Here is a 24,662-nt window from a genome sequence, read left to right on the forward strand (position 1 = left end):
TAATTAGATGCAAAAATTCATATTCATATTTGTTTTAAATAAGTACGAATACAAATCAGATGCCAAAAGTATAGATATAAATACGGATATAAATTAAATAATTAAATTTTATAACCATAAAATTAAAGATATTACTAAGTATATGATAAATCAAGTTAATAGTATGTTAATGTAGTCATTTATTTTTCTTAAAAGTTCATGAGTGGGTTACAAATGGAATTGGATATTCGGATACGGATAGAATAGTTGTCTATCCATATCCACCTTTCTTGATGGATATGAATACGGATACGGATATTAGTCGGAAGCTCAAATTTCTATCCATATATGGATAGTTTCAGATACGAAAATAAATTAGAATGAATATTATCCGATCTACTTTCATTCTTATTCACTCACCATTGAAAAGGACAACCAGCTCCACAAGCTCTCATCAAGGCTAAGATCCAAAATCATGGACTAAAAGGCTTCAATACTGCCATATATATATATATATATGCTAAAAATGTTAAACATCAACTTTTCATTCTTGATAGGGTAGTTGCTAAAGCATTCTCGGAATAACCAGATCTTGATTAAAACTCATCTGTTTACATGTATTGCACCGATTTCAAACTGCCAGAAATGAACAAGAACATTAGAGTGATGGATCCTAATACTTTACTTTAGTTAGGATTATTCCCACTACATGATTAAACTCGAGGTCGGTCATTCGTCTAATTTGGTGCTGATGTTTTTTTTTTTACTGCTAAGGGATTCGAGCCAGTCTAGTCCAAAGTTATTCTTTGATACTTATAAATATAGGTTTAATCCAAATTGTAATCATATGATTTTGCTGGTTATATTGTTCTAATTCATAAATCTAATAAGATTTTCAGCTCAACCATCTATACAGACTCTTAGTAGGAATTAGAATAGACTTATCCAGATTAGTTGCAAACTACAAAGAGTCCACGCCCATTGCCTATCAGTTAGCGAGGCGTTTCTCCGCATCTCTCGCTCCCTCTCTCTCTTCCCCTTCTCTTTGTGGCATTTCAACAAATTTCCACTGTAGTGTTCGAGTGGATCCTACTACTTTCTCTCGAACCATACTATAATAAGTATTATTATAATATTTGATCAGATCATTGAATCATTTATTTCGCTTGAAATCTATTTCATTCTTATTTCTACGCACGTCTTTTTTCATTCGCTATTCGTTTTTTTAATGGTATTTCGTATTGGTTCCTGATTCCTCCCTGCTCGGCCACGTGCGCTGCACATGCAACATTCTATTTCTTTAAAAAGTCCAGTCTCACGGACTTGCTTCTGGACCTAGGTGAGGTCAATCCATTTGATATCAGATTTTTGTAAAAAAAACAATGTATTAAACTGGATATTTATTTAAAGCAAGGTTCTAATAACTAAATAGTTATGTAATTATTATCGATTTTTAATCTTACATTAACAGCTGATGAGGATATTTTGTTTGGTCATATTTGAACTTGTCAATGAATCTTTCATATGCAAGCAACAGGATTAGGTTTTTTCAAAACTATGGAACCATGAATTATTTTTGATGTGGTGTATATTCATCAACCCAACCTCAGTATTGGCCAAAGTCAACCTAACCTTAGTATTGGCTGAAATGTTGGTCTGATCCAATCGATCAACAGAGAAGAGCCATAATATATGTCTCCCATTCAAATCTATTTAAAGACGGTTAATGCCCATTAAAGGCACAACCACGATCCCACCAATTGAGGAGCGGGTATAGCCCTTCTGGGTAGTTCGGCCGTTACTGCACGATCAGAGCAATTATTATCTTCTATGTGTGCCATATGGAAATAATTATCGATCAGTTAAGGCACATCCCATCAATGTTAGTAAGAAGATGGCCGAGAGACTTCCAAGCATATTTTTTCATCCATTCTCTCTCTCAAAACTCCATCATTCTCAAACTTTTCATTGTTTTTCTAGAATTTGGTTGACTTAATCATCAAAGGGTCTCCTGCCAGACACATTCCCATAAGTGGACTTCCTTTTTTATTTTTAGGTCAATCAAGTGATGTCAGGCGAATCATTCTGTCTAAGCTCGAGCTCAATCGCCATCAACTCTTTTTTACCAATTCTCCAACCAAACTTCTAAACTTGAAGCCTAGCTTACCAACCTCACCTCTTTACCTCAATTTTAGATCGACCTCAGCTTCTCAATGTGGATTCCAGTAGCATCAATTATTATTTTAAGAATCTAGCATTTTTGTGGGAACACGAAACTTAACATGTTTTTAAATTGAAAAGTGCTCTATTTTACCGAAATTGGCTAGTGCTGATTTATTTCTCAATACCAAAGTCATAATTGTTTCTCCATGATTTTTTTTACAAATTTGATTTACTCGTCATTAATTAACAATTTTGAGTGTTTTTGAAATTCTTATTGATAGGGTGTTTTGGTCTTTTATTGAATAAAAAAATCAACTAGACAATCAACAATACTAGGCTCTTGATAGAAAATTGGCATGGAGACGCTGTAAAGGCCTAACGAATTTGATGCTTAAACTTTGTTGTATTGTATTAAACAACTGACCACATCTATTGCTGTCTTTGGAAATAATAATTTGCTTTTGCTCGGCGCTATAATAGCTTTTTTTGTTGTTACAGTGAAGAGAACAATGAAAAACTACTAGCATTGTATGCTATTTTATTTCAATGAACAGTTAAAATATCTAATAAGGACTATCATTCTCTTGTATAATGCTGATATAAAGGTTATTTGCCAATTGTTGTTTAAATATTCATTATTAATAAATGCATAATTTTGATATGGTGCCTTTTGCTTTTCTTTTCTTTCCCTTTTAGGTACAAGCAAGGGTATAACCAAGGTATGGTGAACCATTATGATCTCTTGAAGCAAACGGTTCAAAGTATATCGAAATGAGAAGAAACACATGGTGGCAGAGTTAACTACAGCTTGAGCTAGTATGTGTCGAGCCCGGCATGTTCTACGGACAACGCAGTTCTATTCGAAGATGACTCAGCAACGGTGATTGGCTGGATTCAGTGGGCACCGACGGCGTGGTTGGGTGCCCATTGTTTTGAGATATTCAGGCCATGGTAGATGGAGAAGTCACTTTTCAGACTATATAGAAAAAACAATAGAGCTGCGAATTGAATGACCTCGTATATGACTATCTACTCTGGGTCTATGGGTTGCTAGAGAAGAGTTGCAAAGAGTGCTCCGTGATTTATTATCTTTTGACTTTTTTCTTTTGACGTCTTTGGATGTATTTATGTTAAAAGTGCACCAGCCATCTTTGTAAAGAAAAAAAAAAAAAAATCCTGCATAGACGGGCGGAGTTGTTGATGTCGTCACACCAAATTTCACTCGAACTCCTCTTATGCTTACCCTTCTTTTGGAGAAGGAAATATAGACAGAATGGGCGCATATTGCGCATTTATCAATCTCCTCGAATAATTGCCATTTCACCGGAGGAGAGATCACATGAGGAGACGTGTCGGAGCACGAAATACCGGCCGGCGCCGCATCACCAGCAGCCACGTCAGATATCAAGTGGCCCCCACCGTCGACACTCTTGCCGGGGAAATTGTTTTAGGGCCCAATTATTCATCCATATCCAATACCACGTGTCATCTGTCTATTGGGGATTCACACACAATCATGTAATACGAGGTATCTACGGTTCCTGCTTTGGTATTCTTGTTCGCCCTCGTTGCATTGTTCCCGAGGTGACCAGATCCCAGGATGATAACACCCAACACACCAATAAATGAATACCCAGTTCTGCACTCTCAGTGAGACCGGGACCCACGCATCATGGACCCAAAGTATCCTTCGATGCTGGGGATTTGTCGGGTCTCAGTTTTTTTTAATAACAACGCAGCGCTCGGGGGCGGCGTGATGACCTTCCCGGCGGTTTAGGGGATCGCCGAACCACGAAGCGCGCTCCCGCCACGCGTCACCTCCCCTCTCTATTCCCCCCACCCCGTTATTATAAGCAGCACCACCCCACTCCGGCCCTTCTCGCCTCGCTCTCTCTTATTCCTTCTCTTCTCCGTCGTTATTCCCGTTGAATTTATTCCAGTTATTCCCGTTATTCTTACGCCCGATATCCCCACCAACCGAACCGGCTATATATTGGCCTCATGACTCTGATAGCTGGGGCCCTCACCCGATCATCGTCCTCTCGCCTCTCCTCCCTCTACGCTGCCGCCAAGTCTTCTTCCCACCTAACCTCGCCTCCTTCTTCCCCTCCTCCCTCTCCGTCAAACCCTCCCCCTAGATCGCCTTCTCCTCCTCCGTCTCCGTATTCGCCGGCGCCGTTCTCGTCGTTTGCTCGGTACTTCGGGGACTGGCGGTCGCCGCTCAGCCACCGGGCTCAGATCCGCTACTCAGCCACCGGCGCCGAGCGCTTCGAACGCCACTTCACCACCATGGGTATCGAGTCTCTCTTTTTATCTTGGAGCTCTTTCTTGGCTCTGATCAGCGTTAGATCTGATCTGTTGTGATGCCTTCTCGGTTCTTGATGTGTTTGTTGATTGATAGCCACTAGGAACGCATACGAGAGCATCTTGACGTCCCTCCCCAAGCCTGGGGGAGGTGAGTTCGGGAAGTACTACAGCTTGCCGGCGCTGAATGATCCTCGGATTGGTGAGTCTTTTGATGGATTTTTGGCGTTCTGAGCTTTTATTTTCTTTTCTTTTGCAAAAAGGAAGATATTCTTCTGATACTGTGCAAATTTGGGAAATGGTGGTGCTGGTGTTTTAGATCGGCTTCCATATTCTATAAGGATTCTTTTGGAATCGGCTATCCGGAACTGCGATGAGTTCCAGGTCACGGGGAAGGATGTGGAGAAGATCTTGGACTGGGAGAACACTTCCCCCAAGCAAGTCGAAATCCCCTTCAAGCCTGCTCGTGTCCTGCTTCAGGTGCTTGCCCCTCTCCACTTGATCTTTTTTTTCCCTTGCAAATGTTAGAGCATTTTCAATTCAGAGTACTCTTAATTTTTACTAGTTTAGTAGATCGTATTACTCTGCTTCAATTTGAAATTTTTATTCTTCAAACCAAATTTCATTACTGTTTGTTAAGTTGCCTCTTTCCCCTTTGCAAATCTTATATTTTCGTTTTTCTCATGTTTTTCGCGGGAGAAATATAAATTTTAACAGAAAGTCTACAAAACTCTGAACTCTTATTGTATTGTATCATCTTTATCGAGCTGTTTGATGTCTTTCTTCTTTTCCTTACGGGTTTTCATGCTTCATTTATTGCTATATTTGATATTTTGCTTTCTTTTGTTTCCATATTTGTATTTTCGACAATCCAGCAAATTTGTCTCATTTGTCGTGAAGTTCTTATTTTGTTTTTGAGTAACGGATTTGTGACAGTGCTGTAGTTAATTTCACTTGAACTTCTTGGTTGGTTTCGCTTATACAACTTACATTCTGTAACTAAACAAAACTGCTATTGTGTATCTTTTCTGTCAGGATTTCACTGGTGTTCCAGCTGTTGTTGATCTTGCATGCATGCGGGATGCTATGAAAAAACTAGGCAGTGATTCAAATAAAATCAATCCATTAGTAAGTTATTTTTCTCTGCTTGACATCCATATTCTAAAAGTAATTCCAAGAAATCCAGATATTCAATTTGGAAATTTGCTCTAGCATTTTTTTTTTCTTGGACTTGTCTGTTCTAATATGATGTATCTGTTTCTTAGGTTGAAAGATACTTTAGTTTGATACTTTTTCTTTACTAATAAGAAAGGTTAATGAATTACAAAACCTTCATTTTATCTTATTCATGGATAGATTTTTCCATAATTGTTTTTATTTTATGACTTACTGACTGTTTCTGCTATTTCCTGTGCTGACAGCTAAGTTTTTTGTGAAGAAGGAATATTTACTTTATGAACATGGTAAGGCTTACCCTAGATGCTTGTTGGCTCTGCAGAATTAAATCTTACTAAATGAAATGGGGAACATGGGGGGTTGCTAGTGTGTTACGTCGTGAAGACTCACCTGTACTCCTATCATTAGTTGACAGTTAGAGCTAGTTAAACAACAATTCTATACAGTAATTAAAATACAGAAATTATAAAGTATTTATGGAAGATTAATATTATTAAACCAAAATCTTTGAATTTTCACACCTAGACATGTTCCAGCATCGATAGAAACTCAAACGAACTGGACTATATAACACACGTAAGTTGTTGAATTGTTGAAAACCGAAATGTAAGAAAACAAGTTATATTCTTGATTCTCTATGTTCTAGTCTATTCAATATCACACATCAACTCCTTAACATAGACGCTGATCCTACTATAATATATGTGTGTGCAATGAGGGGATACTCGTTGCATCCACAATTGCACTTTTAAATTAACAAATCTGCATTTACCTTTTAAAGAAATTATCCTAAAATGCTTTAAAATGCAGTCTCCTTTACCAGAAAAGGATTCTATCTCAAACTATTTTGAAGCTAGGATTGGATGGAATTTAAGTCAAGATAGAACCCTAATTACCTTGGGATTCCACAACCTTGAGATTTTACATTCTAGAGAAGTCTTTTATATGCAAAGGAATTTACATAACTGCATGTTTGATTTAAAATTAAGAACCTCATCCAACTCTCCAAGGTGTGTGAATACCCATTGAGACCATTCTACAGCTTAAATGATAATAGAATGAAAGTCTGCTACATGAGAAAACACCATTCTACAGCTTGAGTTTACATACCTGAATATCTCTGTGTTTGTGCAACAGTTGCTATTGGATGTGGTTACATGGTCATAGGTTTCATCATGCCTATACAACCCTGGCTATTTGGTGCATCACAAGCCTTTGATTCGTCAATCATGTCAACTCATTCACCTGGCCTGAAATTGTGTCTGTACAAAATTGCAGAGTTAAAAGAATTTTTTTATTCTACCTGGTATGGTGACATATGCTGTTAGCAGTTCATATAAACAAGAAAGTCTAAAAATGGGAAAACAAACTCAAGACGAGTTTGCTAGCAGTTCTTACATTTGATTAGTGATTTGTATAAAAAAGAGGTTTAAAGAACAGTGGCAAGAAAGTGAGAGTGTAGTTTGGTAGCACTCATGGTATGCTGTACCGGTCGGTACCGGGCGTACCGTATACTGTACCGTACCGACACTCGGTATGCCTATCTAGTGCGGCATCGGTACGGGGTCCGGTACCGGTACTTATGAATTTATTTTTTGTTTTATTTATCCTTTTGGGTACAACATAAGACTTGAAAGTTTTTGCATGCAGGTTCCAGTAGATCTTGTTATAGATCACTCAGTGCAGGTTGATGTAGCGAGATCAGAAAATGCTGTTCAGGCAAATATGGAACTTGAATTTCGTCGCAATAAGGAAAGATTTGGATTTTTGAAGTGGGGATCCAGTGCATTCCATAACATGCTTGTTGTTCCACCAGGATCTGGTATCGTCCACCAGGTAATTGAATTTTATTGATCATGAAGAGTGTGGAGCAGCTGATCTAATTTTGATGCTATGCTGGAACTCTAGAGTTCAATTTATGAAATGCAATCTTAACATGATAAAGTTCTGAAATGTTGTTTTGTAGGTGAACTTGGAATACCTTGCCCGTGTTGTGTTTAACAATGGGGGGATGCTATACCCCGACAGTGTGGTAGGCACTGACTCTCACACAACTATGATCGACGGGTTAGGTGTTGCTGGCTGGGGAGTTGGTGGAATAGAAGCAGAAGCTACAATGCTTGGCCAGGTAAATGAAGCTTTTTTTTGGCCCATTTAACACTTCTCAGCTGGTCTATGCTTGCAATTGCTTTTCTCTTGCCTTATTATTCTTGACAAATCATATCATTTTTTCTTCTTTCTTTGTTGGCCCGTTTGTGTTTTTGATTTCATATCCTTCTGGACCTCTTGTGCTTTAAATACTTGATCATTTTATTTCCTGCCCACCACTCCTTTTAAACCATTTACTACCTTTGCCTACAGTTTCTTAGTAAAATAACTGAAAAATGGTTACAATCCAGATTTGCCTAACCGGGCCGAACTGCTTGGTTCCACCTGTACTGAGCCGACCTAGTGGGGGACCAGGTTGGTTCACCTTGTTTTTTCGGAACCGGCCGGAACCGGTCATGAACCGCACGGACTCGGTCTGAACCGGCTGGTTCCGTGTGAAACCAATGCGAACCGTCCGATTCACACAGAGTTGGACCGGTTTTGAAATGGCTCCCTCCCCTCTCTCTTTCTTTTGTTTTAAACGTAAGTTGAGAAGGCCTGAGAGGTTTCTCAGGCCTTCCCCAACTATCCAAATAACCTTCTTTTTCCACGGCGAAAAACATGCTAATTCAATACGATTGAAGAAAGATCCAACCTTAAATTAGATATGTTTTCTTTCACCTATCTCATTTTTTCTCTTTTTTTTTGGACACCAAAAAATACTTTGAAATTTGCAAAATATCGAGAGATCATGCCAAATTTTTTAATTTTGGCCTGATTTTATGATATATTATAGATTTATGGATGATCTATACAATTACATAAAAATATTTAATTTTTAGATTATATATAATTTTTAAAATTTAAAAATATATTTTTGGATTAAATAAAATAAAATTTAAATAAAACTATAAAATCAGAAGTGTATTTAGGGGCATGCAAGCTATTCTCTAGCTAAATTTGGTGTCCATTTATTCAAGTTTTGATGCGAACATACGCATAGCGGCATAGGCCTTAATTTAAAAAAATTAAAAATATATAATTAATATAAAAAAATTATGAATATACAAGACTAATGTGCCTTTTGACTATACTAATAATTTAGATATCTACAAGAAGCATCTCCACTCGACGAGATTTTAGATATCGATATATATGTTGTACTTTAAATATAAATAGTTGATTGTATTATTTTATATTTTTCACCTCACTAGTCGATTTTAGGATATTTTATGTTGCTTGTTGTAGCATTTAACATCTCACTAATCATTTTATGTTTTGTACCACTTTAAAACAACAAGATGTATCATTTAGGTTATACCGGAATCATAGAAACATAAGAAAATATAAAAAAAAATCAAAAGTATCAAATTATTCTTGAAACCATTGAAAAATTTGAAAAAAATTGATTACCAATTAACCGAACTAGTACTGTACCGACCTGCTCGCTGACCGGCATAGGACTTATTACCGGTTCGGCAAACCCTCGTTACAATGTCTGAAAATGTAAACCTTTTTGTTATTTATAAGAATTTTCTGACATGGAGAAAAAAAAGTTGATAATTATATTCATAGCTTTATTAATGTGTAAATGCTTTTTGCCTCCATTTTTTTTTAATTTCTTTTGGATTATTAAAGTGTAGGCTTAGTTTAATCAGAGTGCCCAAAGAATTGAGGGTGCTCCAAGAGAGTGAGCAAGAGGAAGATTAGAAAACTCCTAAATCAACAAACAACCACATAATTGATTGCTTCATATTGAAAATTCCTCCGTTTGCAAAATATTTACCTTCAAGTTCCATCACAATCATAAATAATACATAAATGGGTTAACAAAGTGTTGGAGAGTTTTTGTTTAGCAAACAACCTGATAACTGTGGTCAAAGGGGTTCAGCTTTAATAAGGTTACTGATCTTCCCCAGTCTTGTCAAGAGGTACCAACTTCCATGCATCTACAAAGAGAACCATGGTGTATCACCCCCCTCCCACTCCTCCCCGCCCCCCGCCCCCGCGAAAAGAAAAAGAAAACCTACATCTATGATTGTTAAATTGGTACTTGTTTGCACATTGCCCATCCCATATTTAGTAGCAATTTCTTGTCTGTGAAAGTCAGTGTCTCTCACCTTGCTCCTAAAACCTTGGAACTTTTAGGTTAAGCCATGTATGATTTAACTTTTTTTCTTGATGGATATACCCTTTTCTTTGTTTTCTTTTCCCCCACCTCTAGTGATGATCACCAACAATCTTGCAGAGTTTTGTCACTGTAATTTTTATTTTCGTCTTAGTGCAGCCAATGAGTATGGTGCTGCCTGGAGTCGTTGGTTTCAAATTATCTGGAAAGTTGAGGAATGGTGTGACAGCCACTGACTTGGTTTTGACAGTAACACAGATGCTTCGGAAGCATGGTGTTGTAGGAAAGTTTGTGGAATTCTATGGTAAATGGGTGAACTGATATATTCCCTACTTTTTCTATAGTCTATTTAGATTATTAAAATTGCTTTTGCATTTATTTCAAGTGATTTTACTATTACTCATTTTTTTTGTACTCATTTAACTTATGTCCATTAATCAATTATGTGGCTTATTAAAATTGTATACAGGGGAAGGCATGAGTGAACTATCACTGGCAGATCGTGCCACTATTGCAAATATGTCACCTGAATATGGAGCAACAATGGGTTTCTTCCCAGTAGATCATGTTACACTGCAATACTTGAAACTGACTGGCAGAAATGATGATACTGTAAGTCACTGTTACCATCTGCAATTGCTATTATGATGATTTGTTTTGTTCAAGGGATAATATTTTTCTTGGCAACTTTTAGGTGGCGATGATAGAGTCCTATTTGCGGGCTAATAAGATGTTTGTTGACTACAGCCAGGTACCTCTACCCTTCTGATACTAAATTGATAGCTTGTGTAACTTACTTTTTGATTGTATTTATTTATTTATTTTGTAATTCATACCTTCTGAATGAGGTTTTATTCCTGAACTCAGCCCCAAACAGAAAGAGTGTACTCATCTTATCTAGAGTTGAATCTGGAAGACGCTGAACCATGTGTATCAGGGCCTAAAAGGTCAGGATTTTTTGTTATAAATGTGAAATTGTTTTTGGGTAGCATACTGTTAGTACTTTGCAAGCTTGAGTTATTTTGATCTCCTTTGGCAGACCTCATGATCGAGTTCCCTTAAAGGAAATGAAAGCAGATTGGCATTCATGCTTGGACAACAAAGTAGGATTCAAGGTAAGGCAACTGGTACCTTGTCTTTTATGTTTTCATGGATACAGCATGGAAACATCCTGTCATTGTTAATGGATGTCATTATCTCCATTTTGGCTCTCTTAAGCATCAATATTGCCTTTGCTTAATCAGTATCATACTGACCAAACTGGATTACCAGTGTGGTTTTCCTCTCAATATGTTTCAACAAACAATGCTTCACTCCTGTGCACACAATTGTTAAAAGGAATCTATGGGTGGGAAGTGGCTATCTAATGGCCCACATATACTTTTCCTCATTATTATCATACACTTAGTATAACAACTCTATTATATATTTCTTTTAATACTTATTTTATAAGAACAAAGAGATATGTGCAATAATTGTTACTTATGTTGGAACATTTTGTTGTGTTTTTTTGTAACGTTTATCCGACATGAGTTTGCAGGGTTTTGCTGTGCCAAAAGAAGCCCAAAATAAAGTTGCAGAGTTTTCTTTCCATGGGACGCCAGCTCAGATAAAGCATGGTGATGTTGTCATTGCAGCTATCACCAGTTGTACGAACACATCAAATCCTAGTGTAATGCTTGGAGCTGCTTTGGTTGCAAAGAAGGCTTGTGAACTGGGCCTTGAGGTTGAAAACTACCCTCCACATTTCAGCATGGTGTATATCTTTTAGTTTTCGTGCATGTCTTCTGGTGATTGAGACTTCAGTGTCAAAGTCTTCTTGACAATACACCATGTAGCATGTAGGTCATTTATTTTTATTCAGACAGACACCAGCATACTATGATAATGGCCAAAACACTTCTTAATAATGAGATAACATGCTTATTTTCTTTGATTTGCTTTAATGGAAAAACAACTATTGTATACAGAAACATTAGTCATCTTTTCGAGATCACCTGTTTCAGACATGTACTAATGGAATCATTGTCCTTTGATGACATTACACTCTATTTGCTTGCATATTTTAAGAGCCCAATGTATACTAACATTGTCGTGCTGCTAAATTATATGATGACAGTATCAATGAGTGTCTAGCAGCATGGCAATGAAAAATCTCTCATGCATCTTAGCCTATTAACACGAGTGCATTAAGGGTGTACGAAACTCTCTAGAGGATGAGTATATGATACAGCTCATGCACATGTTTATACAATAAAGTAATGGAAAAAAGAAGAATGAAAATCTATCTGATTTTTAACATATATAAGTTGGCAAACAACTAAGTTAACTTGATCATGTCATCATTATAGCCTGCCTTCCAGTTACTATGCTTCTAGTAATTAATTTAGCTGCCATTGTGAAAATGTCGTGTCTTCCTGATTTTTCATCCTCATACTTTGCTGTATGTTTGCTTTCTTTTCCTCACATGTTTGATTATGGATTTTTGCCCGATAAAATACTTTTCCTTGTTGCTTTGTATATATTGTGTTAGATGGCAAAGGAAAAGTTGATGGATCATCTATGCTATGGCTCGTAAAATAAATTGTTAACTAGGAGAAGGTTTTCCTGCATTCACAACTTTCAAATGATTTGTTCCATGTACTAAATCATTTTTGTCATTGTGGATCAGGTAAAGCCATGGATTAAGACAAGTCTTGCTCCAGGTTCTGGAGTTGTGACCAAATACCTGGAAAAGAGGTATCTTTTGAAGATTGTAGAGCAAAGAATTATATTTTAAGTTTTAAATTTCTGAAGTATGCCGAACCTTTCAAGCTGGGGTCTGTCTTTGCAGTGGTTTACAGAAGTATTTAAATCAGCTTGGTTTTCATATTGTTGGGTATGGGTGCACAACCTGCATCGGGAATTCTGGTGACCTTCATGAAACAGTATCTGCTGCAATCTCTGAGAATGGTAGTGTTTCTGTTATTGATCAACATAGTTCATTGTCTTCTCTTTGTTTGGTAGAACTTGTTCATGCATATGTAGTTCTGAAGTTGGTTGTGTATTTTCAGACATTGTTGCAGCAGCTGTTTTATCTGGGAATAGAAATTTCGAGGGACGTGTACATCCTTTAACCAGAGCAAATTATCTTGCTTCCCCGCCTCTGGTGGTAGCATATGCTCTTGCTGGCACGGTATGCAATCATAAAAGTAGTAGTGTCATTTTGTGCTAGTATGCTGCTTGCTTGAATGCTTGCACATGTATATCTGTGATTAATAAAGTTTGGCTGGCATTTGCAACATTTGTGGCATTCTGGTTACCTTACATACTGGTATTTCTCAAGAAAATCGAAAAAAGAGTAACAAAAGTATTGTTTAATCAGATGGATCATTTAGTTGGCAACATTACATTGTTTCTGGATATGTGATCAATGGAAGACCGGTTTAACATTTTTAAGTGTTTTGATTTTATATTTTATGCTCCACAGATATGGCATTGTTATGTATATTGCTGGTGATGAGAATTACCAAGCATTCCACTATATAAGCACTATAGGAAGGAACTATGTATGACCAAGGATTGCCAAACCAGTACCGGGTGCCGTATTGGTCAGCGCCCGGTCCGGTTCGGTACCGAACCGGTTGGTTTGGTTCGGCAATCCTTGGCCTGGTTCATACATCCGCATGCCGTATTTTTTAATTTTTTGGGAGTTCCCTTTTTTCGAATTTTTTATATAAATTTAAGTCTAATTTGATGTTTTTTTGATTTTTTTTTTGATGTTTTTTGATGTTTCGGTGGCAAAATTAACCGGACGAAACCATCCAGTTTGTTCTTGTACCGGCTAGTTTCGGCCAGAATTACTGTGGTTCGGGCCCCGTAAGGGCCGGAACCATTTTTCATGCACGAACTGACCTGATCAGAGACCGGGTCAGCTCGGTTTGGCCCGTACCGCCCCAAATCGGGCGGTACGGCCTGGTTCGGCAAGCCTTTTATATGACTAATAGAAGCAGCGATACCACATTGGGCCAATTGTTGGTTCATTGACTGATAAAATCAGGAATTAAGATGGTTGAATTTATATTCAGTTTTTAGGATTCTATTCTTAAACTTGTTGCAGTTTTCATATTAACTTTTGGTCTCCCCTCCTTTCTAGTTAGTTTTTGAGTCCTAATATGAGGATGATTATTGTCTTAAATTCCTATTTTAGGTCTAGCTTGGGTTAGGAAATATTTAGATCCTAAAACTTTTTTTTTCAAGTGATTTGAATGGCATTTCATCAAGGGCAGAGCTAGGATTCATATTGTTGGGGGGCCAAGTTTCTTAATGATAAATTATCTATTCAATAATGTGGGCTATATGAGTTGCAGAATTATTTCAACTTTTCTGTATCATGGAATCAAATCATGCAGCAGGATTTTAAATGAAGAATAACATTTTTAAACTTGACATTGTAGAAAATATTGTATTTAAAGAGATTTTGACATAGCTGTTAGTCTACTATGATGTATCCAAAGACTTGGCATAGATCTGAGAACGTCAAAGAATAAAGGTACAGAGGAGATATTTTATGACATAAGATAACATCACATGTTCTAAGGAGATATTTTATAAAACGTTTGGAAAAATTGAAGCAGTTAGCAAGGTATTTGGGCTCCTTAGTACTTTTATTGAGAAACTTCGACAAGCAGGAGCAGGGAAAAGCAATTTCTGTAATCTATGGCTATGAAGTTAGGAAAAAGCTAGAAAGATGTGCCACACATGGAGATATCAAGTTCTACATTACTACTTGAGAAAGTAGGTAAGCTGATTTTTTTGAGGGTTTTAAGCATATGGTGGAGATTCTTGAGAAAGTTTTACTTTTTGATCTCTTAAATGCAGTCAGATAAGAAAAAAATACAAAAGACAATATTTGATTGAGTTTTAGTGGAGTGGACCTCAGATTGAGTGCTCATACTTGGAAGCAGACGATGTGTAGTGGGACCCATGAGATTTCAAGTAATTACCATTAAAGAGAGTGCTGTATAGATTAAGGAGCTGTTACAAGAAGGCCATCCCTGGAATTGCAATAAGCACCCTCAAATAGGAGTCTTCGCAGTGGTGGGGTTTCATTGGTGGGGGTTGAGGGGGTTGGTATCCTGATATATCAGCATCTCCTCCAACGATCTTGTATATATCCCCTTCCCCACTTTTCTACTCTCTTTCACAATTTTTGACTGTCACAGAAGAATAGACAGATCTGTATATTCAGATATGTCCTGATGTATCTCCTCTATTGATCTATATATATCCTGTTTTCCCTTTTTTTTTACACTGTTTCACTCTATTCTGACTGTCACAGAGTAAGAGTATTCAGATCTGTCCAGATGTCAAAATATTTTTCAATGAGCTATATTATTTGTGGTCCTAATGCTAAAGGGCTGGATCACGAACCAGCAATATTGAAAAAATAGCATTATGTGTGTTTTGTTTTTTCCCCTTTTTTGTCATGATTTTAATGCAATCCATTGTAGATTTAATTTTCAGAATGAAGTCATTTGGGTTGAAGGGCTTGTAGTACAAGGAAGCAACATGTGATAATTATCCTTTGGTCCTCATTGTCTACATGGCGTCACTAATTGTTATTCTTGAACAATCTGTCTTGAAACCATTATTAAGAATTGTGACTCCACCTTTCTGGTCTTAATTTTGTGAATTCTTCTCCACCATCCGTTCCTGTTAAGCAAGAAATCTCAGTCAAGGTAGATGAGATGGCTAGAGAACTTTGTTCCTTGTGAAGTTCAATAACCTGTAGGCCATCATGACTACTTTTATGATAACCACCTAGTTGATGCTTTTGTTAACCTGAAGTTCTGTTCCAATAGGATAGTAGATTGAATTATTGAAAACTTAGTATCTTCATAGGAAGGATGTAATATGTGGAAGGGGTTGCTTGAGTTGTTCAGAAATGCATGGTCAATTTAAGTGCTTTTCCAGAGAAAAAATTAGTAGGAACATGGTCTCTGGCAGTCTTGTGTCCTCATAACGTCCAGTTCTGTAACTTGTACAAAATAGCTGGTCCAATCACTTTGTAATAGCTTATTTCTCATTGGTACATTATGACTACAGGCACAATTTAGAAGTGCATATTCATTTAGCCAACTCACTCTGGCCTGGCCACAAGACCACATATGCCCTATAGGCTTCAATATGAAACATAATAAATTAATAATGGACTATGGTGTTCGAAAACCAGTGATTAATTCCAAAGCTTTATTTTCACAAGCACATTATGCAAATTCTATAAGCAGGTAAGCATGCAACAAGATGATCGATGTATGAACCATTATGCGTAAAAAAAAACAAGTGACGAGAAATATGAATGGAATTCTGCAAAAAAAAAATGGAAAAAAGAATTAACTTAGTGGAACTGTCTAATAAGAGGAACCACATTAAAACAAACTCCAAATTTTAGTTAGGCTCCAACTAGGTTGTTCACTATGACTTGGTGGACGTGTATGTCTTAGCACGTATCTACATCATGCAGTAGAGACATGATACTATATTGAGCTATGCATATGTAGGTATATGCTCCACATGCTGCCATATCAGAATTTTTGGTTTTTGCTGTTCTGCCACCTTCTTCTGCCACTTTTTGAGATTTTTTGGTTGTGCTGATATATATATGGGCTGTTATAATGGAGGGCCAATTTTTCTTTATAGTGAATGTATCACATGCCAGCCCTGTACCTCCCTGAATGCACAAGCAAATCTTAGCCTGTAATTGACATAAAGTAAGACTTTTGCTACCTCATAAATCATCTATAACATGAACATACATTATTAAAGCTATTCACCAACATATAAGCAGGTAAGCATGCAACAAGATGATCGATGTATGAACCATTATGCGTAAAAAAAAACAAGTGACGAGAAATATGAATGGAATTCTTCAAAAAAAAAATGGAAAAAAGAATTAACTTAGTGGAACTGTCTAATAAGAGGAACCACATTAAAACAAACTCCAAATTTTAGTTAGGCTCCAACTAGGTTGTTCACTATGACTTGGTGGACGTGTATGTCTTAGCACGTATCTACATCATGCAGTAGAGACATGATACTATATTGAGCTATGCATATGTAGGTATATGCTCCACATGCTGCCATATCAGAATTTTTGGTTTTTGCTGTTCTGCCACCTTCTTCTGCCACTTTTTGAGATTTTTTGGTTGTGCCGATATATATGTGGGCTGTTATAATGGAGGGCCAATTTTTCTTTATAGTGAATGTATCACATGCCAGCCCTGTACCTCCCTGAATGCACAAGCAAATCTTAGCCTGTAATTGACATAAAGTAAGACTTTTGCTACCTCATAAATCATCTATAACATGAACATACATTAGTAAAGCTATGCACCAACATATATAGTTGCTTGTTTTTCGAACCTATGATTTGACATTTGGGTTTGATTCTTCCAAGAACTTATATTTGCCAATGAGTTGGGAAAAAAATGTCTTCTCTAAATAATTATTTTTAGTTGCTAGCTAATAATTGCAGTACTGATTTTCATAACTATTTTGCTATAGCATGTGAAGTCAATATGCAGTATAACAGTTGTTCTTTGGCCAATGGTAACCTATACCTAGAGGAATCATAAATTCTGCCCGTGTTGCTAAATTGTCTATGCTTTTAGTTTGGCTGATGCTGTTTACTTGTCTTCTTAGACAGTCTTGCCTCTTTTGTGATTTTAATTGAAGTCCTTGGTAGTAAGATTGGCAGTGTTAGTTTCTCAGGATCCTCATATTTAGATATGTGGGGCTTAACTGATGAAGAGTTACCTTGCAGGTCGATATTGATTTTGAAACAGAACCTATAGGTACCTCAAAAGATGGAAAGAAGGTTTACTTCAAGGATATTTGGCCATCTAATGAAGAGATAGCAAATGTAAGCTGTTCAGCTATTCCTTTCTGTTTATGGCAAAATGACTCATCAGAAACTAAGTGACACGGGCTTCAAACTCATTTTGATTTGAATTTCTTCAGGTTGTGCAATCCAGTGTGCTTCCAGACATGTTCAAAGGTACATATCAAGCAATTACCAAAGGTAATCCCATGTGGAATCAGCTATCGGTGCCATCAAACACACTCTACACATGGGACCCTTCATCAACATACATTCATGAGCCTCCTTATTTCAAGGATATGACAATGTCTCCTCCTGGTCCACATCCTGTGAAGGATGCATATTGCTTGCTAAACTTTGGCGATAGTATCACAACTGACCACATATCACCAGCTGGAAGCATTCACAAAGATAGCCCTGCTGCCAAGTATTTGATGGAGCGTGGTGTTGAAAGGAAAGACTTCAACTCATATGGCAGCCGCCGTGGTAATGATGAGGTGATGGCAAGGGGAACATTTGCAAACATTCGCCTTGTGAACAAGCTTTTGAAGGGAGAACCGGGGCCTAAAACTATTCACATTCCTTCAGGGGAGAAACTATCTGTGTTTGATGCCACCATGGTAACTTTTACAAAATTTCTCAGACCTTAAATTGTAGGTTTTCATATATTACTGTAATTTTTTTGTTATATCATTGTTGCTCTAATTCTAAGTTTTCCCAGAATGCTCTATTTAAATACTTATGCTTTGTGAACAGAGGTACAAAAGTGAGGGGCATGATACTGTCATATTGGCTGGAGCAGAATATGGAAGTGGAAGTTCTCGTGATTGGGCTGCAAAGGGGCCAATGCTACTGGTAAATAATTTATATATTCCTTTCTTTGTCAGCATTGTCTGCTGTCTTTTCTGGCTGTCTTTGCCCATCGTTCATGTCATTGGCCTATTTGTAAATGGTTGGTTGCAGGGTGTGAAAGCAGTGGTTGCCAAGAGCTTTGAGAGAATCCACCGTAGTAATCTTGTGGGCATGGGAATAATTCCCCTATGTTTTAAGCCTGGAGAAGATGCCGAGACCCTTGGCTTAACGGGCCACGAATGTTATACCATTAACCTTCCAAACAGCGTTAGTGACATCAAACCTGGTCAGGATGTCACAGTTGTGACAGATAATGGCAAGCAATTTGCATGCACTTTCCGTTTTGATACTGAGGTATGAAAAGAATTGCTAGTGAAACTATATGTTATTAGCCCTGTATGCTAGTTACTGCCAATGTTTGAACTTTGTGCATCTATTCATGATGCTTCTTATGCGTACAGGTGGAACTGGCATATTACAATCACGGTGGAATTCTGCCATTTGTCATCAGGAATCTGATCAACAGCAAGCATTAGATCGAATAATGTCTGGACATGTAGGTAAAGTGAGGGGAGTTGATCTTGTTTTATTTGTCCAAGGTGTTTCACTTTTGTGCCTTGAGGCATATGTTTCGTGTTCTGTGGTCTTGGTTTTTTTTCTTCAAACCTGCCCAAGAAATAAAAGAGCATGACAGGAGGGAAAGGACATGAACGCTGTGTGAGTTCATTATGAGGTGGATGTTCCATATTGACAGCACAAGATGCATTCCTTGTGTGCTTGATGAGATCCATGTTCATTATTCACAGTTAAAATGCAAACCATCTTGATATATCAGATGTGTTTCCTTTTCCTTGTTTTAACATTTTATCTATACGACTATACCCAGTGGTTTTCAATGTGATTATCATTTGGAGAATCATATCGGTAGTTGAGGAACCTCTGAATTTGGAGAGAGATTGGATTTAATGGTGGCTATCTACTTTGTTGATCTATCTGAGTTTCAAAAGCCTGGAATTTCTTGATGCATATTTGGGAATTAAAAGTATCATTCTTATCCATGCAAACATGCTGCTCTGTTTTGGTTATGAAAGTTGACAAGCGGACCAGGTTTTCATTTATTTCTGCTTCCGTATCTCACTGACATGGTTCTGTTTAGTAGCTCGTCAACCGTTTTTGTCTGCTGTTTTATTGTTCAGGTCTATAACCAGCATATACTCTTCTGATCAGAAGGGCCGAGTTACTTCTCCCGGGTACTAATTAATTTCATATTCCTAACAATTTTCAATCTAAACTGTTACACCTAGCTAGTTTGTACCATACGTGCACACACCCTGTTTCTATCTGCTATTTTATTTTTCAGGTCTATAACCAGCATATACTCTTATGGTTGAAAGGGCCATTGTAACCCGGACACGCACAGGCATGCATATATGCATGAGCATACACACACATATGCATCTCGAAATCATATGATTTTTGATATATAAGTAATTTAGAGGTAATAGATTACATTCAATAGCTTGGATTATCAATATGGGATCTCTCATTATCATCCAGTTAGATCTCCAGTTAGATCTAAGTGAAAATTTACTCGAGCGTAGCTGAGTCCAGCTCTTTCTATATATTATATTTTTATATATAGTCTAGGACTTGATTAAGTGGATTTTCACTTAGATTCGATAAGATCATGATTGGAGGATGAGAGTCCCTCGATGATTTGAGTTGCTACATATAATCTATTACATCTGAATTGCTTACATAAAAAATCATGTGGTTTGAAGACTCAACAAAATTTGTACCGTTTCGTATTCATTTTTGACCATAGGCTAGAGATCTTCAAATCGTACTATTTTTTGTATGGGAGTTGCTTTGAGGTAGTAGATCACATTAAACATCTTGAATCACCAATGTTGTACCCTATCCTTTAATCATGACTTGGTCAGATTTAAATGGAGGTTTACTCGGCCAGGTATATAATCTAAATAGAGTTATGTATGACATGCTATGTGCTGCCTAGCATTTATTAGATGATTTTTTTCCGGGCAATATGACTTTTCTTGCCAGGTCAAGCCTGGATCACTTAGTTGATCTCACCTCCACTTTGAAAACGTCCTGAGTTCAAATCTAGATAGTAGCCTCCCTCATCATGTTTCTCAAAAATAAAAAAAAGGCTCATGGCACCTTCTAGAATTAACAATGTTTAAGTATAATAAAAATTATGTATCTTTAAGGTTTGAAGCAGATGTGGTGTTTAAAAGCTGCAATTTTTATGGTAACTTCAAAAATTTAAAATTTGTATTGATGTAGGAAATTTAAACTTTTTAATCGTAACATGCATAGTCATGGATCGTTCATATCTAAATGCTCTAATTGATTCTACGAAAAATGCATAAGCCTAATCGCAATCTCTTGGACTCACATTGTCATGATAGCCCGATCCTAATCATCCCTATATCGAATATAACAATTTCATATTCCAAGCCCTTATTGATGCTCCATTGAATATTATAGGTACTCCATATTGGATACTGATGGTATTCGAACCTATATACCCTTACACTTAGAAAATATATCATGCATGGTCATCAAGGCTAAGTAGCTAGGTTGCAAGGGAACATCTTGAAGTCCAAAATACCTTATTAGTCCAACATGACAATGATGAAATAATTACCTATCTCAAACACTTAGAAAAGCATCCCTAGATTAAACACCAAAAGCTTCTCTCAACATAAGTGGTGTAACCATTGGAATATGGCTATGTCTTTTTTATTTTTTATAAAAAGCTTTCTCGCTCCAGTATTCTAGAAAGCTGCCGGTCCAGAAAAAATCAAAATTTCCATATGATTAGCCGTTAAAAGCAAATTATATATGTCAGTTGTCCTCTTTGCCCTATTATCATAGAGACTATTTATCACCTTCTAATTGCCCATTCTCCTTTCATATTTGGAGAATTATTGATATGGCTTGTGGGCTCAGCTATTGTAATAAACTATCCTTAAGAAAGCTATGGAGTGATTAGTGAAAGCATCCTAAACTCAACTTTTGCTACCTGCATGAGACTCTTTGGTGTTAGCAGTATAGAGTCGATTTGGAGGAAAAGGAATATTTGAATCTTTCTTGAGAAGGTTAACAACTCTAAAAGCACCCTTGTAAAGGCCTTTTCTCTCTTTTCCTCATATGAAGCCATCACTTTGTAGGAGAACCTCTCCACCTTCTACTTGCTATCATCTAAGTTCAGCCGTTTATTGTAATTTGATTTGAGAGAATTTTCTTTTATTTCTTTTATTGTGACTTTGGCGGGTCTTAGACATGCTTGCATCTAAAACTTAGTGCAGTAGGTGGATCTTGACTTCTAAATAACAAAACTATTTGAGGAAGCTAAACAACATTATGTGGATCATTGAAGAGATTTATTCCATTTTAACTTTTGCAAAAGAGAGCATTCATTCATTCATTCGGGCCTATCCAACCAAACATTGTAGATAGTCATTCTAATTATTCCACATTCCCAATAAATACAAATAAAAGAACTTTCTTAGATTTTCTTTTTATTCAAGGACCAAACAAGGCTTAAATTCTTTTGTGGTTGAGATATAAACATATCCTCTCTATGTTATAAGTCTCAAGTAGACGGCATCGACTCGCACAAGTATGATTTGAAACATTTAATTTTATATTGCTCTCCAACTCCGGACGGGGACAGCAAAAGGTTGTACCAAGTTGAGCTCATATCAAATTAAGATGGAGGTGTTTTAGAAAAATTGCTAACCTAAACTTGTTTCATAAACCGCTGAAACACTCTGACATGAACCTGAGCTATATGATCTATTTAAAAGGCAGATTGGGTTGAAGATGATGACCCACTTGCTAATGACCTAACAAGCTTAAAATCAAATTGATATAATTCAAGAAATGCTGAACTGATCGAAATGGGGTGGTTCAGTCCGTACCGAACTGGTATCGGCTCTAATCGGTCTGGTTTGGTGTTAAAAATCAGTACTGATCGGTATAGGCCCAAACCGGCCAACCATACCGGCATGTATTTTGAGGCTTTTAGATACGTGAACCAAGTCGAATTAGTGGTACATGTTCGGTACCGGTCGTCCCAGTCCGAAACGATACCGAACCGGTACCGACGCCCACCAGTATATCCAGGGGTGGCCCAATGTATTTGGAGGCCTAGGGCGAATTCACTAAATGAGGCCTTTTTTAAAATAATAATAATAATAATAATAAATTTTTAATAAGTGTAAAATACAAAAGAGAAAAATTAGAAGAGAAAAATTGTAACAAAATTATAGATATTGTAACAAAATTAGAGGAATTAAACGCTGGTTGAAAATATAATCAAACAACAAAATTAGGAGAGTTAGAAGAATCACACCGTGTGTCCGTGCCACTGACTCACTGTCACAGACTGAAGCTAAGCGAAGAGAGAAAAGCGGCAGTCCTTCCAATCAAGCAAGCGACCAACCAATTCCAACCAGTATTATGCCAAAAGATTGCGACTGATTTTTTGAATTGTGTAATCTCCAATTATTGACATTGGTAACCGACCCAAAGCAATTTTCTTATAATTCAATTCGTGACGATCAGAAGTATAAAGTTCTCACAGTCTCACAGACAGACGTGAGAGGACGGCCGGGCCCGCCAGGGTCACGGGAGCTGGGGTCGGGGAGGGAGGCGAGGAGGTCACGGCCTCACGGGAGCCGGGGCCGGGGGCGAGGAGCGGAGGAGGTCACGGGACCCGGGGCCGAGGAGGGAGGCGACTGGCGAGGAGGTGGAGGTCACTGCCTCACTGGTCACGGCCTCACGGGAGGCGGGAGCCGGGGCCGGAGGCCCGGGAGGGAGGCGAGGAGGTCATAGCCTCGCAGGATCGCCGGGAATCCAGGGAGGCGGGGGCCGGGGAGGCGCTCAGGCGAAGGAGACGACCTCGCCGGCTCGCTGGATTGAGCCGGACGGGCCAACAGGGTCACGGGAGCCGGGGGCCCGGGAGGGAGGCGAGGAGGTGCGGGACCGCCTGGATGCCTGGGAGGCGGGGACCGTCGCGGGATGCCGGGGCCCGGGGAGGTGGGGAGGCGGACTGGCGGAGGCGCGGAGGAGACAAGTAGACGACCCAGGCAGTCATGGAACAAAACAGAAGAGGATAAGGATTGAGGAGGAGTGGAGCACGATGAGGATTTCAAAGAGAGGAATGATGGGCGATGGCCGATGGGATTGGGACGGGAGTCACGGCCTCACGGGGTGGCGTCACGGCGACTCACCCTCACCCGCATCTTATCGAGGTAGCCGTTGGCTCCTGCGGCGTTACCTCCATTCTACGGACACTATAGCCAGGAGCGGGAGCTGGGAGGCTAGGAGCCTAGGACTAGCAAAGTAGCAGTCGTGCCGTCGCGCGGGGGCCTTCTCTCGAGCCGGGGCCTTGGGCGACCGCCTAGGTCGCCTAAGGCTTGGGCTGCCCCTGAGTACATCGGTATGGTCGGTACGACGAATCTTGATATAATTAAACCCATAATAGCATAGTTAATCTATTAAACAAAAAAGGAAAAAAAGAACTTAATGTCTAAAAGTCCAATCAATGTTAGTTATTAGCTAGCCTATTGTTCTATTTAATATTTTAAGGTTTTTTGCATGAATACCCTCCTAAATATCAAATTTTACATGAATACCCTTTCAAAATTGATATTTGCATGTATACCCTCGTCAACCACTTGTTTTGTCATTCTACTCTTTTTTTATTTTTGTTTTTGCATATCTACCCATGCTATCTAATAACGTTAAAAAATTAATGGTTTCAAATTAAAATGACTAAAATATTCTTAATGATTAGACATGCAAATAGATCGTGATCCCGATAGCAGGAGAAAAAAACAGGGGCAATAGCATAATTTTAAAATTTTACTTTATTTTTAATTAATATAAATATGATTTTTCTTAACATCGTTAGAACGACCGTTATATTACGGGTTTTTGTACAATAATAGAGTTTTATGAGGGTATACATGTAAATATCAATTTTAGAAAGGTATCCATGCAAAAATTCGAATTCGATATTTAGGAGGTATTTATGGAAAAAAAAAAAAAATCTAATAATTTATATATAAATCTAAC

The 24,662-nt window shown here is 37.9% G+C and overlaps 1 protein-coding gene across 1 annotated transcript; it reads left to right on the top strand.

Moving 5' to 3' along the window:
* The first annotated feature begins 3,725 nt into the window (after positions 1-3,725).
* On the top strand, positions 3,726-19,382 carry LOC120108381 (aconitate hydratase 1). The gene is made up of 20 exons (XM_039121965.3): positions 3,726-4,435; positions 4,544-4,648; positions 4,766-4,926; positions 5,482-5,574; positions 7,273-7,458; positions 7,589-7,750; positions 9,998-10,142; positions 10,308-10,450; positions 10,533-10,589; positions 10,706-10,785; positions 10,878-10,953; positions 11,379-11,564; positions 12,510-12,577; positions 12,672-12,790; positions 12,892-13,013; positions 17,643-17,741; positions 17,840-18,319; positions 18,456-18,554; positions 18,663-18,905; positions 19,013-19,382. The coding sequence occupies exons 1-20, from the start codon at positions 4,144-4,146 to the stop codon at positions 19,085-19,087; spliced, it is 2,991 nt and encodes a 996-aa protein (XP_038977893.3). The 5' UTR covers positions 3,726-4,143; the 3' UTR covers positions 19,088-19,382.
* The last annotated feature ends 5,280 nt before the right edge of the window (positions 19,383-24,662 follow it).

The sequence above is a fragment of the Phoenix dactylifera genome, chromosome 6 (genome assembly GCF_051530095.1).
Source record: "Phoenix dactylifera cultivar Ajwa chromosome 6, Ajwa_hap1_PhDact_Kaust_v1.1, whole genome shotgun sequence".
In the NCBI taxonomy this organism is placed as follows: domain Eukaryota; kingdom Viridiplantae; phylum Streptophyta; class Magnoliopsida; order Arecales; family Arecaceae; genus Phoenix; species Phoenix dactylifera.